The sequence below is a fragment of the Corylus avellana genome, chromosome 6, assembly GCF_965113065.1.
Source record: "Corylus avellana chromosome 6, dhCorAvel1.hap1.2, whole genome shotgun sequence".
Lineage (NCBI taxonomy): Eukaryota > Viridiplantae > Streptophyta > Magnoliopsida > Fagales > Betulaceae > Corylus > Corylus avellana.
Genome location: NC_142495.1, coordinates 7807293 through 7820830, shown reverse-complemented (window position 1 = coordinate 7820830; position 13538 = coordinate 7807293). Strand labels below are relative to the sequence as shown.

The following is a 13538-nucleotide window of genomic DNA, read 5'->3' as shown; positions in this document are numbered from 1 at the left end:
CAATGTCAATGGCGACATGCATTAATTTCATTTATGAAAGCTTTTTGGGGCTTGAAGTAATGGTATTGGACCCCCATAACCAGAGGACGGGGTTCACATCCATACGTAATTTAGGATATCAAATAGGTCTTAGCTTTAACTTTTCGTTTGCATGAATAACAGAAAAGAAAAATGAATGAAGTTTATTTTGTGCCAGCAATATTAAGATTTCTCTTCTTCGAATATTTCTTTCGGAAAGGATCATCTTCTTTCAACATCCATGAATTGATCACCTGAAAATGACATTATATATTTAGCCCATCTGCCACCATGGTTGGCAACTCCAACCTAAGCGTACTTGCCCCCATCACAAATGATTTTGACTCCTCTTCTTTCAAACTCTGCAAGTACTTACCAATGTGGCCAAGTTTTGATCTACAACGATTTCAATTCCAGACCATTGATCTTGAGACTTCATAGGAGCGTCCCACATTGTCTAAGCATAGAGATAGAGATGTGCTTATATGTATACTTACACCATTCATGACAACAACGCGTTTTAAAGTCGTGATGGTCATGATCTCATCAGAACTCCGCGATTAAGCGGTGAGCCAAAAAACGAACAATATTATGCACTAAGATGGGGCATTCCAAGGTTAAATTTTGCCAACACATTATTGGAATGGTTATTGATACTCAATGTTAATTACCAATATTTCCTCTAACTCTAATCTCACGGCTCATTTACATTTCCTCACAATTTGGTTATCCATGCCATATGATCGGGACTGGTCGGCTAGAAATGCAACCACCGAAATAACTCAAGCACGTGCAACTTTCCCGTGTCTTCAACTCATTAAGCCAACACCCACCATCCTCCCAACTACCTTGCCCTACCTTAGTTAATAGTGAGCATAAATTCACCCTTATTTTTGCTCTTTAATTTGTGAGCAAGAAGAAAAATCTCCACACACACATACACAAGAACACGAGCAAAATAATATTAATTTTACGTAAATTTTGCAAGCTAGCTGGTCACATCTATCAAAAAGGAAATTAATGTGCTTTTCAATGCATAATGTAAACCACCTAAAGAGGACTCATTAAAGACGTACTCAACTTCCATCTTCTTTCTTCAAGACCAACTTGAATTGGGTCGTTTTAGTCTTCCTTTATAAGAACTAATTCCCAGCTCAAACCCTAAAACTACCAACGCTGTATAAGATGAATATCCAGTGCTTCAGAAGAGCACTGCTCTTGATATTTTCATTTGCATTGTTAAGATTTGGAAATGGGCAAGACTCGACTGCAGTTGTACCAGGAATCATAACGTTTGGTGACTCTGCGGTAGACGTGGGGAACAATAACTATCTCCCTACACTTTTCAAGGCTAACTATCCTCCATATGGGAGGGACTTTGCCAATCATCAAGCGACTGGGAGGTTTTGCAATGGCAAACTAGCCACTGATATTACAGGTGAGTAATTCAACAAGCCATCAATGCTAGCTAGAATGCCTGCGTACGGATTTTTTTTTTTTTTAAATATATAACGGGTATATCTCGGAATTCACCCTGACTGAATCCTCGAGACACCGTACAAAGGGATTGAGATTCTTTAGAATTTCCTTTAAATAACGGATATTCTTCAAACAACTCAAACATAATTTCAACTCATTTTTCTTCTTGATATTCACAATTTTGAATTTAGTTCAGTAGAATAGATAAAAATCGCAAACTCAAATGAGCCTTAAGTGGCTTGGATTGTCTAATTAATTAGTTGATCGAAATTTTACTTTTCGCAGCTGAAACTCTGGGTTTCACGACATATGCTCCAGCATATCTTAGCCCACAGGCATCAGGGAAGAACCTTCTAATTGGAGCCAACTTTGCTTCTGCTGCCTCGGGGTACGATGAGAAAGCAGCAATCCTTAATGTAAAGAGCTCTATCTCACGCGTGCCTGTCATGCATTAATCTCAATCTCCATATATATAGATAGAACCTTTAAGATTTGATTTCATGAAACAAATGAACTCTTTTTTGGCAGCATGCAATTCCATTGTCTCAGCAGCTGGAGTACTTTAAGGAATACAAGAGTAAGCTAGCAAAGGTTGCTGGTAGTACGAAAGCAGCATCCATCATCAAGGATTCCATATATATTTTGAGTGCTGGTAGTGGCGACTTTCTGCAGAATTACTATGTTAATCCTTTTATCAACAAAATCTACACTGTCGATGAGTATGGCAACTACCTTGTTGGTGCATTCTCAAGCTTTGTCCAGGTATATATATCCTTGTTTTTAACTAAACCTTTTGGGAAAAACACATTTATTTTCTCCAAGTAACACCTCATTTATGCTCTCCCCTAACCACGATTTGTACTACTTGACACCCTCTGCTTAACATTTTTTTAGACTTCACACCTTCCATTAGCATTTGACATTAAAATGGATGAAAAATATAGCACATGTCCCGCACGTGCTAATTTTTAAATTAAAATATTTGAAACACACCCTTTTTGTAATTACGTCATCAAATTTAAAAAAGTGACATGGATGCTCCATATACTACAATTTCATGGCAAATTAAACATTTTTTCACTTTTTTCTCCAAAATACCCTTGAAGTTAATCAAAAATAACCATTTCCAAAAAAAAAAAATTAAGGGGCTAATATGAATTTAATTTTTTAATAAATTTAAGGGTATTTTGAGGAGAAAAATGCAAAAATCTCTAATTTGACACGCGGTGATGATATGTAAGACTCTAATGTCACTTTTTATAGTTTTGAAGTGTAAACGCAAAAAAAATGATAGATCGGGAAGTTAAAGTGTATTGTTCCCTTGAAAAAATGATAATTTGAGGGAACAAGTGTTACAAACGGTTGTTTAGGGGGCCATCTAAAATTTACCTGTTAGTTCATGGGGCTAAGTTAATTTTCTCCAAAATATTAACTTCTGCACTAAATGCACTCAAAAAACTAGCTGCAAATTTGTGCTTCAAATGCTCTATTTGGTAGCTAAGTGTTGAAAACAGAGTTGGTTGGTCTGATTGAAAACAGGACCTGTATGGGCTTGGAGCGAGGAAACTTGGGGTGACTTCACTCCCTCCATTGGGTTGCATTCCTTTAGCAATCACCATATTTGGGTTTCATGAGAAGGGGTGCGTCACTAGGTTCAACACTGATGCGCAAGGGTTTAACAAGAAGATCAGCTCTGCTGCAGCAAATCTCCAAAAGCAACTTCCTGGTCTTAAGATTGTTATCTTTGACATTTTCAAGCCTCTCTATGATGTTGTTCGATCTCCATCAAAATATGGTAAGAAACATGCTTGTTTTTCCAACTGATTACGAATCCTTTGGATGGTGGAATAAATAATCTTTTGCTGTTGTCTTTTGGTAGGCTTCGTGGAAGCAAGGAGAGGCTGCTGTGGAACAGGAACAGTAGAGACAACATCGTTGTTGTGCAATCCCAAGTCACCAGGAACTTGTCCCAATGCAACTCAGTATGTGTTTTGGGACAGCGTCCACCCATCTGAGGCTGCTAATCAAGTTCTTGCTGATGCATTGATTCTCCAAGGCATCGACCTCATTACATGAGGATATATATATGTGGTTCTTTTTATCCCTGCAAAATGTCTAAATTAAAGTTACTTTACTCGTTTGTTACCATGGAAATGATGCAAAAGTTGTAATAGTAATCATGTAACTGAGGAAAATTATTCTCAGTTGATTGATGTTTTGTGTAATTTATTCGTACTCTTAAGAACTCCCTAAAAGCCAAATGGGTTTGGAATAATAATTTTTTAGCTTAATCTCATCAAAAGAGATACACCTGAAAAAAGGAAAACGAACATGAAAAATATAATATTCTGTTTTTCAGAATTTATTCACCTGAAAAAAGGAAAACGAACACGAAAAAATCATATTTTTCTCATCCTGGAAATGGTTGAAGATATATGACTTATGAGACTTGTACTTTTCGATTTCTATATTACTCATTATGTCTCCACAACAAACAAAGCAAAAGAGTTGAAAAGGGAAAACAGGAGCATTTGAAATTTGAATGTTCTATTTCACATAAGGGTAATACTGAAAAATGTTGCAATGGTCTTTTTCGTTATTACGCCATCTAAAAAGTTTGGTTTATTTTTAAGAGGAATGGCATAATTCCGGTAACAAGTCACTTGTGTTTTAAATGCAAAGAAATCATGCGCCATCCTTCCAAGCCCTTAGCCCCTTTTTGGTAAGGTTGGCGATATCCTAAATAACTTATGGTACAATACCAGTATCCCGGATATTGTCACATACCGTCATGTAATAGCAACTACTAGCGAAGCCTCAATAGTGACTTATCCTTCCACGTTGTATCTGTCACTAATAATAATTGGATGCAAGGCCAAACAATAAAAATAACTCTCTGCTATGACCACAAGGTCAAGTCTATATTGTTATGCACGAAATTAAAATACAGATCCCAAAGAAGAAGAAAAGAACAAAATAGAAAATAGATCAATTATACACAACACCAAGATTTAAGTGGTTCGGCTTAACAAGCCTACATTTACAGACGAAAATGACTCGGAGGAAATTCATTAACAAAAGATGGAGTACAAAAGAGTAGTAGGGAAAAAACCACTCAAAACTCAAAGCCCCAATACATCTAAATTTCACTCTCACACAAAAGAAAAAACTACTACAAGAAAAACTCTTTTTCCCTACAAACACGCGAGAAAACTAAGTGAGATGGCACAGATTTCTTCGTTATTGTGCTGCTCTATAAAGGCTGAAGTTATGTCTCTTTTATAGATGCTATAGTCGGCCAAAAAGTTTCCCAACAATAGGAGGAAAAACAAAACCTTGTGGGAGTAGAACATAAGTCTACTAAAACAAGAACTCAAAGCCCGCTCGGTATTCCAAAACCAAGTTGGACTAAAGCACCACAAAATTATCCAAGAGACAAAAGGAATATTGTTGGGCCCACTCAAAAGTGACTTGACAATTTAAGTCATACTTCAACATATATAATGATAATTCGTGATAAAAAAAAAAAAAAAATGATAATTCGTGATCCACGGTGATGTCATATGATGAAAGTATTGTTCATTTACTGGAAATTGTATAATAAACAAATATCCATTTGAAGCATCCATAAACATGTTATAAAGATAAGTAGGCTCAGGACTTATTATTTTGAAAAGTAAAGCATATTTTGAAAAGTAAAGCATGCTTAGTTCACTGACATATCGCATGTTAGGATGAAAATAGTTTTGTAAACATTTACTTAATTACATCTAATAGTCATCCTCAGTCTCAGACATTCCAGCCTTGAAGTTACTGCAAATCATACTCTAATGTCATAAAACAACATACTAAAAACCCTAATATGGCATGTCGAATCCTAATTGCGTAATAAAAACCATAATCATGCATATTGTTGTCTTGGGTGTCGAACGTTTGGCATAGACGGTGGAACATTCGATAACTGCAATAGTACATGAAAAATCCAAAACTACCTCTTAGACCCATTTCTCAACTTAACCAAAACTCCTAATACTCTTAGAAATGTCTATCAAACATGCATCAATAATGTATAATAACACAAAAAGTACAAGCAAGTTTATCTCTTTTTGAAACCATAGCTAACACATGCATGATTTACCCAAAACAATCCAATATATCATACTAATATGTTTTTAAAACCCACACGATGCAACGATCATAGTAAATAACAAGGCTAGTAGATTAAAATCATATTAACATAACGTTAAGATGAGATTGAGGTTGAGGGGTTGCCTTTTTAAGGACGAAGTCTCACCAAGAACCACATTTCTCTCTCTAGCTAGGACCTCTCTCTCCCTCTCTCCTCTAGGGTTCTTGATCTAAAGGAACAATGAAACTAGGGTTTTTGGGTATAAGAATGGCTTTATATGGCCTCTAACTAAGTCACTCAAAGGCTGAGATGGAAAATTTTAGAAGTGTTCTCAAACAGGTTCAAACGTTCGAGTGGGACCTTTGAAAGTTCGGAAGGAAGGTCTCGATCGTTCAAGTGTTTTTAAGGAAAATACAAAGGTTTCAAAGGTTTTAGGGAAATTCAATTTTATTTTATGGGAACCAATTTTATGTGGCCTGCAATAAGGATTTCGGTTTATAAATCGTGACTGTTATTTAAATTGAATATATTTATTTTCAGGATATTACACGTAAAGACCTGGGATCGATTCTGAGTGGCTCTGATCGATCCTATTCTGGGACTGGGACCAATCCTACCAATACAAGAATCATTCTGGTTCTTTCCAACACCACTTTTCTTGGTTTCGAGAAATCGGTTTGTATTTAATAACCTCTAACAAACACGAGAGAAAAAGTTTAACAAAGCCAAAAAGGGACTCACTTCACAGACACCTTGTTGGTTGCATTTACTCACAAAGCCGTGGACTCACAATTCACCTATAAAATTGTTTGATTTTACAATCATAACCGCTTAGGACACAAGATATAAGCCAAAAGATTAACCATTTAGCTACAATCTTTAGAAAACTTTGTTTTGAGTCATCAGATTGAATGTGCAACTGAGAGAGACTTTCAGTGTTTAAACATGCATCTAATAAGAAAAAAAAATCAAACATACATACAACGTACAATAAGCTTCTGACTGGTTTCTAACCAAAAGAAATTGTCACATGGCATCAAATAGTAAATTTCTTCACCATATGTTTGATTGCATGTGTATAAAAGGTTGATGAAGTGTGAAAGTGCTGCAGCTAGTGATGGCAATTTGTCAAAAGAAACTAACAGATGCCGATCGTTTACGAAACTTCGGCGATCCACCATGAGAGTCCTTTAAAACTTCTGCATATTTCACCAGCTCAGATTTCTCAGTGGCATCCAAGTCTCCATCAAGTAGGCTTTTAGGGGTGATAGCCCAATCAGCACTTCCCCTACTCAAAACAAACCTCTTGTATCCATAAGAGGATCCCAAATCACTATATTTCTGGACACTATCTATATCCTTGATACTTTCATCCCTTAGACTCCTGAATCGGTGGAGATCCAGAGAAGGTCTAGATGAATCCTGAGGAGTAACAAGTCTGCTGCCATGCCTTTCAGTTCCAGCATCAGTTCCTCTTGAAATATTTGAACTGCACCTTGGAGAGTCTCCACATTCCAAAGATCCAGACTTCTCCATTGATAAAACATGATTATCATGACTGTCTTTCCCACGAATAATTCTCCCAAGTTTGCTGAAAAGTTTAGTCTTGATCGAACTGTTGGTTCTGGTTGCAGGCGAATTATCTGCAGAAGTATCATCAAGCTCTCCAGAGTCTGTAAGAATGGAAGCATGGGAGTATGACCATTGGTCATAATCAAAGTCCATAATGTGGATCCCTTTTTCTCCCACCCCTTCAGTATTTGCATACTCAAGAATTAACTGCTTTGCTTTCTCTTCAGATTTCGGGCTTAATGTTTTGCTTAGGTCCCTTGCCACTGTTTTACCATCACGAGGCTGATAATTTCGAAGCTCATATCGTAAGCAAGCATTTATCCACTTCAAATAGACCAATTCTTCAGCATCAGAACATCGATATGCTTGAAGTCGCTCGATTTCCTCTTCCAGGTCTTTGTTTTTATGTCTTAGATTCTCCCCCTCCACCCTAAATGCTTCTGCCTGCATCACAACACAAGTGAAATGTGTTCAAGAATAATGATATCGAAAAAGAACAAACAAACAAAAAAAAAGATTTACTATGAATGGATTAAGACCTCTGGATCTTCCAAAACAGAATTTGCAAGGATTTGTGTAGATTCCAACCTCCGACTCAATTCAGTATTTTCAACCTGCAATCTCATATTAGACTTTCTCAACTCTTCAGCCTCAACCTCCATATCCTTTAGTCTTTGCAGCTTTAATTGGATTTTCGGATCACTTGGATCAGCCTTGTATTCCTGGTCTTGCAACTTTGCAACTCTTCCCTGAAGGGCTAAGATATGTTCCCTGTTCTGTTCAGCTTCAGAACAAAGTTTCTTCTTGAGCATTTTAATTTTTGCTCTTGCAGCCTCAAGCTCAGCCACCACATTCACATGATCAGCCACTTGTGCGGCTAGTCTCTGGTTATCTGCCTGTAACGACTCAATCTTGAGAGTGAAAAGCTTAGCCTCCATATTGTTTAACTTCAATCGATTTTGGATCTCCATGACGGCAGTTTCTTGCTCTTTAAGGCCATAATACTCGAGCAATTGAACCTCAAGATTCCTCTCCCTCTCCCGAAGCACTCTGACCGTGTTTCTCAGGTGCTTGATCTCTTGCTCATATTGATCCTTTTCAGCACTCCTAAAGGCTTTTGGAGTTTCCATATTTGACCTGAGCCTGGGTGTTTCATCATCTTTCTTGGGAGAGAAGCCAGCATTTGCAGGAGCAGAGTTAAACTCCTTCACAAGATCTTCAAACTCTGGCAAGAGGAACCCATCTTTATCTACACTGATTTTACTGCTGGGAGAGTGTTGAACCCTGCAATCAATACTGGCCTTTGGCATGCGTTTCTCTTCCTGATAAAGAAAGATCTTATAAATTTAACCTCCACGAAATAGAATCCAGCTTAAAGACAATCAGATATCTGTTCTGTTCTCCGGAAACTAATACCATTTAGGACCATGTTCCCCTCATTCCCAGTCATTTCAACAGCCATAATTGGCAGCTATCTTTTTGAAAATTAAGCAATGGATATTAAAGTAAACACAAACCTAGCAAGGTATAATACCTATCATTGCAGGGAATCAAATGAACAGAGATAAAAATAAACAAAAATTACATTGTCAACGAAAAACCAAGTTCTTTTACTTTTCTCAAAAGGAAAGCGAGCAGATTATACTTTCCAAACAATTTCTATAATTATGTTCATATATAAGTTAACCGTGCCGGATAGATACTCCATAGTCCATACCATACTACATCAACAGTATATTGTTCTTTGCCAACAGTGGAATGGAAAGAGACAGGAAATAGATTTACAATTTCATATCTTTCAGTTTGCAGGATTATTTTACTAAACATATTTGAGACAATCATTCTGTTAGTTCACATATGAAAAAAAACACTTTGCTTTATCAACAACCAATCATCGACACCAATCAAAAGACATCACAAATATAAAGGAAAAGAAAAAACAACACTCAATAACCTCTATGTAATCATCCCCCCCACCCCCCAAAGAATTGAACCGATTAATGATAGGATTAACAAATTTACAGTTTTTGGATGGGATTTATGGTCCAAGTATACTTACATATTTTTCTTCTGCAACAGAAACAGGATTGCTGGAAGTGGATGTTGTCTTGATGGAATGTAGGTCCAGAGTAACTTCACTGCCATTATCTAGTAATATGCATAATATTATTAAAACATGGACTGAAAATTGCAACCACTGAACCAGATATATATTACAATAAGAAGAACAGATTTAAGGGGGGGAAAAGAAACAAAAAGAAAAAAACAAACCCGAAGAGCGTGGTGAGGGAGGAGGTGAGGAGAGCTTGATCCTTCTGGCTCTGACGCGAGAATAGAGAAATCCAGCAAAAGAAATAGCTAAAGCCACCCCAAATTTCAGTAAGAGAGGGTTTATATCCTTCTTCTCTCTAATCATCATCATTCAAAAAACATCTATTTGTAGTTAAAACTCATGAAGTCAGAGAGAGAGAGAGAGATCGTAGGTCCTCTTCTTCATCATCCTCCATCTACATGCCCAAAACAAAATAATTTGACTTGGGTCAGATTAATCTACATACCCAAAACCAAGAAAATCCGGATGACCCATATAATATCAAACCATAGATGAACAAGAAAAATCAAATTTTGGGAAAACCATTACCAGTTTATGTTGAATTACTGGCCCATAAACAGAAATATTCAGATATTAAGGCTACCAATAATATATTAGACCGAAATGATCACAAAAAATAAGAAAAAATGAACAAACCCAATTTCAGTTTACGATATTTCTAGACAAACAAAGATTACTTGGTCCCAGAAATGAGTAAACTTATCTCACCCAGTTCAGATTAAAGCAAAAAAAAAACAAAAAATCCATTTAAGAACTAAAAAGTAAGCAAGACCGTTTTCAGTTTGTGCTGATTCTAGACAGAGAGAAGACTTGCTGTAAATCAGATTAAAGCAAAAAACAAAAAAAAATCCATTTAAGACCTAAAAAGTAAGCAAGACCGTTTTCAGTTTGTGCTGATTCTAGACAGAGAGAAGACCTACTATAAAGCGACCGCTCTCAAACGCATTCAGTCCGCGCGGATGAACAGAACAGTAACGTTTTGATGTTGTCTTTGGTTTCTGTTCCTATAATGTTCTTTTTTGTCTGTCTCATAGGCTGATCAAATAGTCAATTGCGTTCTGAAGACAAATCTTAAATAAGAAATAAAAAAGTCGTTGTATATTAACAAACAATGGCCACTGCCTTTTGTCTCATGTCATGTTGAACGTGATGTGTTAAAAGTAGTTTGGCTGATTCAAAATGTTTGAGAGAGAGAGAGAGAAGATTCTTATTCCAAGCTGGGAACCAAAGGAAAAGCAAAGATGTTATTATATAGGCAAATGAGAAGGTTATTCCAAGCTAGTTTTGTTTGGAGATTAATGGCTGGCCTATTGAAACGCTCCTTTTATTTTATTTTCTTTTTTTGGTCTGCTTGCAGAATACTGTGGGACATGAGGATAGGGTCAATCCGTTCGTCACCCAGTTAGTTAACTAACTCCTTTGATGTTTGTTTCTTTCTTGTTTTCTTTTAGAAATGCTAGAAACTAATTTTTCTTTTTATCTTATAATTATCTTACAAAATATTGACCTAATCGTTTCAATAATTAGTCATTGTTAAAAATAATTAGTAATTCTAGGAGGCCTATTTATGTTCTACTATGAATAATGTGGCTATTAAAATTATCATTGGGCTTTCAATTGATCATTATTGAGTTTTGATCCAAGAGTGATTTTAATAGTTACATCATTCTTAGTAGGACACAAATAGGCCATTTAAAATTACTCTCGATTGAAATTATCATATTAACATTATGGATAAGAGACAACACAAGAGTGAAATAGGGGCTCAACTAAGCCCCAACTTTTGTGTATATGTGCTTTGATTTTTATCTCTTTTTAAAAATTTTAATTTTGAACTTGACACAACTCTTATGTAGCTTTATGACACGTAAGTAAAAGTTGGGGCTTAGATGAAGACAAGTTTTTTTTTTTTTTTTTTTTTTTGACATGTCCACACAAGAGGGAGAGAGATTTGAACTAATGACATCCGTTTTATGAGGCGTAGTCCCCAACCGATTAAGTTACCCCTTAAGGACTAGATGAAGCTCAGTTGAGTTCCTATCATATCTTAATTTCAATTAAATATTGGATTTTTATTTTTTTTAATAATGACTAAGCATTGAGACTCCTGGGTCAGTATTGTGAGATAATTTCAATAGTTGATTAAAATTTTAAAAGTTACCTCATTTTAGGAGGAACATAATAGTAACTTCCAGTATTACTCATAAGATAAAAATATAGTATATATCATTACACAAAACTTGAAATTAAATCTGAAAATATATTGAAAATTTTTTTTACGGCAGCTAGACCTATTCTAAGTTATCATATATCTTAGAGAAATATATTGGTCCTGCCTAACCTTTTCTGTATTGAATTTTTTTTTTTTTTTTTTTTTTTTGTCACAATTAGCAATTACTATTTACAAATGGCATGTGAGGTCCTGCAGGCTGCATGCCTATGGCCACTTATTTTATAAAGACCCTAAATGTCTTCCATATTAAATTTGTAAAAAATAAATAAATGTATAAATCGCACTTGAATTTCAGAACGAGTGCTAACTTGCATAAGAAGAGACAATATATATTATGGGCTGATTATAAAACTTCAGTATTTTATAATTCAATCAATTAATTAAACTAAACAATTTGGAATGTTTTTTGTCCCCGGAAGAGCCTTAATTTTGAATATTCCTATATTGTATACTCATGTACTCTAAGAAACGCGTATGGATAATATTAATGGCACGATGGAAACGTTTAGTGAACGCCTGTGGGACTTCTTACAACATTTCACACGTCTTTCGCTTTTATATATTCCAACCACCTGTCTGTCTTTAGCTTAGAAATTCAGCAATTAATTAGGAAGTGACGGTCGTGTTTATTGAAAGGCTGGTGATGACCAAAGATAATAGGCAACGTGCTTCGGGAATATTGAAAGAATAAGGAGACAGCCAAACTCCAATTCATTGTTTAATTAATTAAGTATTGTTTTTTTTTTTTTTTTTTGAAACGATTAAGTATTGTTGAATGATGGATGGTGGACACATGCATATCGTGTGGGATGTTAAATTTGAAAACATTAATGATAGTATAATAGTATTGTTTAATAAAAGGGGTTTGATGATTGATATTTTTTTAGTAAAATTTTAACATAAGGAAAAAAAAAAAAAAAAAAACTAGGCAGCACTCCCCCTCTCTTTCTTTCTCTTCCCCACTCTTCATTCCTCATTTGCTTAGATCCACTGTCCAAACTCTCTACCGGCCTATCACGTTCTGCACACCACCATCCCACCAGATTTGATAGGTTCTCTAGATCTATTTTCTTCATAATCATATCTGGCTTTTTCCATTAGTTTCGTCCATCCACACTACCGCTCACTGTGCTTGCCGGCCACCCATTCTTCCAGCCGTCGGCCTTCATGCATCATTATGCCGGCCACACGTTAGCGTGTCAGCAACATTGACATTGGGAGTGGGGTGTTTTTTACTATTTTTTGGATTGTGTATTTTTGTTTTTGCTTATAAATAAGACAATGCTATTGTTGCTCTGGCTGCAGCAGGTCTTGGATTTGTTGTTTTCTTAAGTTTTGCTTAAGAATAACGGAATAGTTTTCGATAGGTATTTTGTTTTCTTCTTGACTCTTTTATGGAAACAAACTATTGACTAATGACAGAGGAGTTATCAAATTTATAGAAGAATTGTCATTGATAAAAGAAACAGCGACCAGAGACGTAATTCGTCGGTTTATGTTGCAAATCTATCTACAGATTGTGATGATGACATTTCTAAAGTGTTTTTTTGTAATAGCCTTAGAGGCTATTGGGTATGTTATAGATAGTATTGGGACTCTAAAATTTTCAACTTGTATCTTTGGCATTGTATAATGGCTCCAGATTAATTTTATATCAATGAAGACAACTCGTTTGTTAAAAAAAATAATAAAAAAATTTTAACATATTGATTGATGTTGTTTCACATTTATTGATATTCTATTATTTTATAAATATTATATTTCTTAATAAATTTATAATATTTTAATTATATCAATAGGTTTTTTTTTTTTTTTTTTTTCTCAGCAACAAGAGAAGGGGGACATATTATTATCAATAGCTAAATCCTTTTTTTTTTTTTTTTTTTTTTTTAAGGAAAATCATTCTTATCTCATTAATAGAGGAATCAAGAGCATTAAAACTCTTACAATAACAGAACATAACGTTCTAAAAGATTCTAGCCGAAGCTAAAAGA

General features: G+C 35.4%; 2 protein-coding genes across 3 annotated transcripts; one reads left to right on the top strand and one right to left on the bottom strand.

Moving 5' to 3' along the window:
* Window positions 1-1162: 1162 nt before the first annotated feature.
* Window positions 1163-3710, top strand: LOC132187016 (GDSL esterase/lipase APG-like). The gene is made up of 5 exons (XM_059601170.2): window positions 1163-1456; window positions 1783-1913; window positions 2026-2259; window positions 3037-3292; window positions 3377-3710. Exons 1-5 carry the CDS (start codon window positions 1204-1206, stop codon window positions 3571-3573), a joined length of 1071 nt encoding a protein of 356 aa, XP_059457153.2. The 5' UTR covers window positions 1163-1203; the 3' UTR covers window positions 3574-3710.
* A 2681-nt stretch (window positions 3711-6391) lies between these two features.
* On the bottom strand, window positions 6392-10494 carry AR791 (actin binding protein family). 2 transcript variants are annotated; one of them, XM_059601295.2, is made up of 5 exons: window positions 10228-10494; window positions 9470-9705; window positions 9258-9346; window positions 7738-8520; window positions 6392-7642 (listed from the first exon to the last, which is right to left on the bottom strand). In XM_059601295.2, the coding sequence occupies exons 2-5, from the start codon at window positions 9618-9620 to the stop codon at window positions 6755-6757; spliced, it is 1911 nt and encodes a 636-aa protein (XP_059457278.2). In that variant the 5' UTR covers window positions 9621-9705; window positions 10228-10494; the 3' UTR covers window positions 6392-6754. The 2 variants fall into 2 exon arrangements, with proteins under 2 accessions (XP_059457278.2, XP_059457277.2); XM_059601294.2 differs by having other exon boundaries at window positions 10232-10494.
* Between the last annotated feature and the right edge of the window lie 3044 nt (window positions 10495-13538).

Coding starts and splice junctions, on each gene's coding strand:
- AR791 (XM_059601295.2), bottom strand. CDS start 9,620: ATGATGATGATTAGAGAGAAGAAGGATATAAACCCTCTCTTACTGAAA. Junction 8,521..9,257: donor CTGTTGCAGAAGAAAAATAT/GTAAGTATACTT, acceptor TTTCTTTATCAG/GAAGAGAAACGCATGCCAAA. Junction 7,643..7,737: donor CTGTTTTGGAAGATCCAGAG/GTCTTAATCCAT, acceptor GTTGTGATGCAG/GCAGAAGCATTTAGGGTGGA.
- LOC132187016 (XM_059601170.2), top strand. CDS start 1,204: ATGAATATCCAGTGCTTCAGAAGAGCACTGCTCTTGATATTTTCATTT. Junction 1,457..1,782: donor ACTAGCCACTGATATTACAG/GTGAGTAATTCA, acceptor TACTTTTCGCAG/CTGAAACTCTGGGTTTCACG. Junction 1,914..2,025: donor AGAAAGCAGCAATCCTTAAT/GTAAAGAGCTCT, acceptor CTTTTTTGGCAG/CATGCAATTCCATTGTCTCA.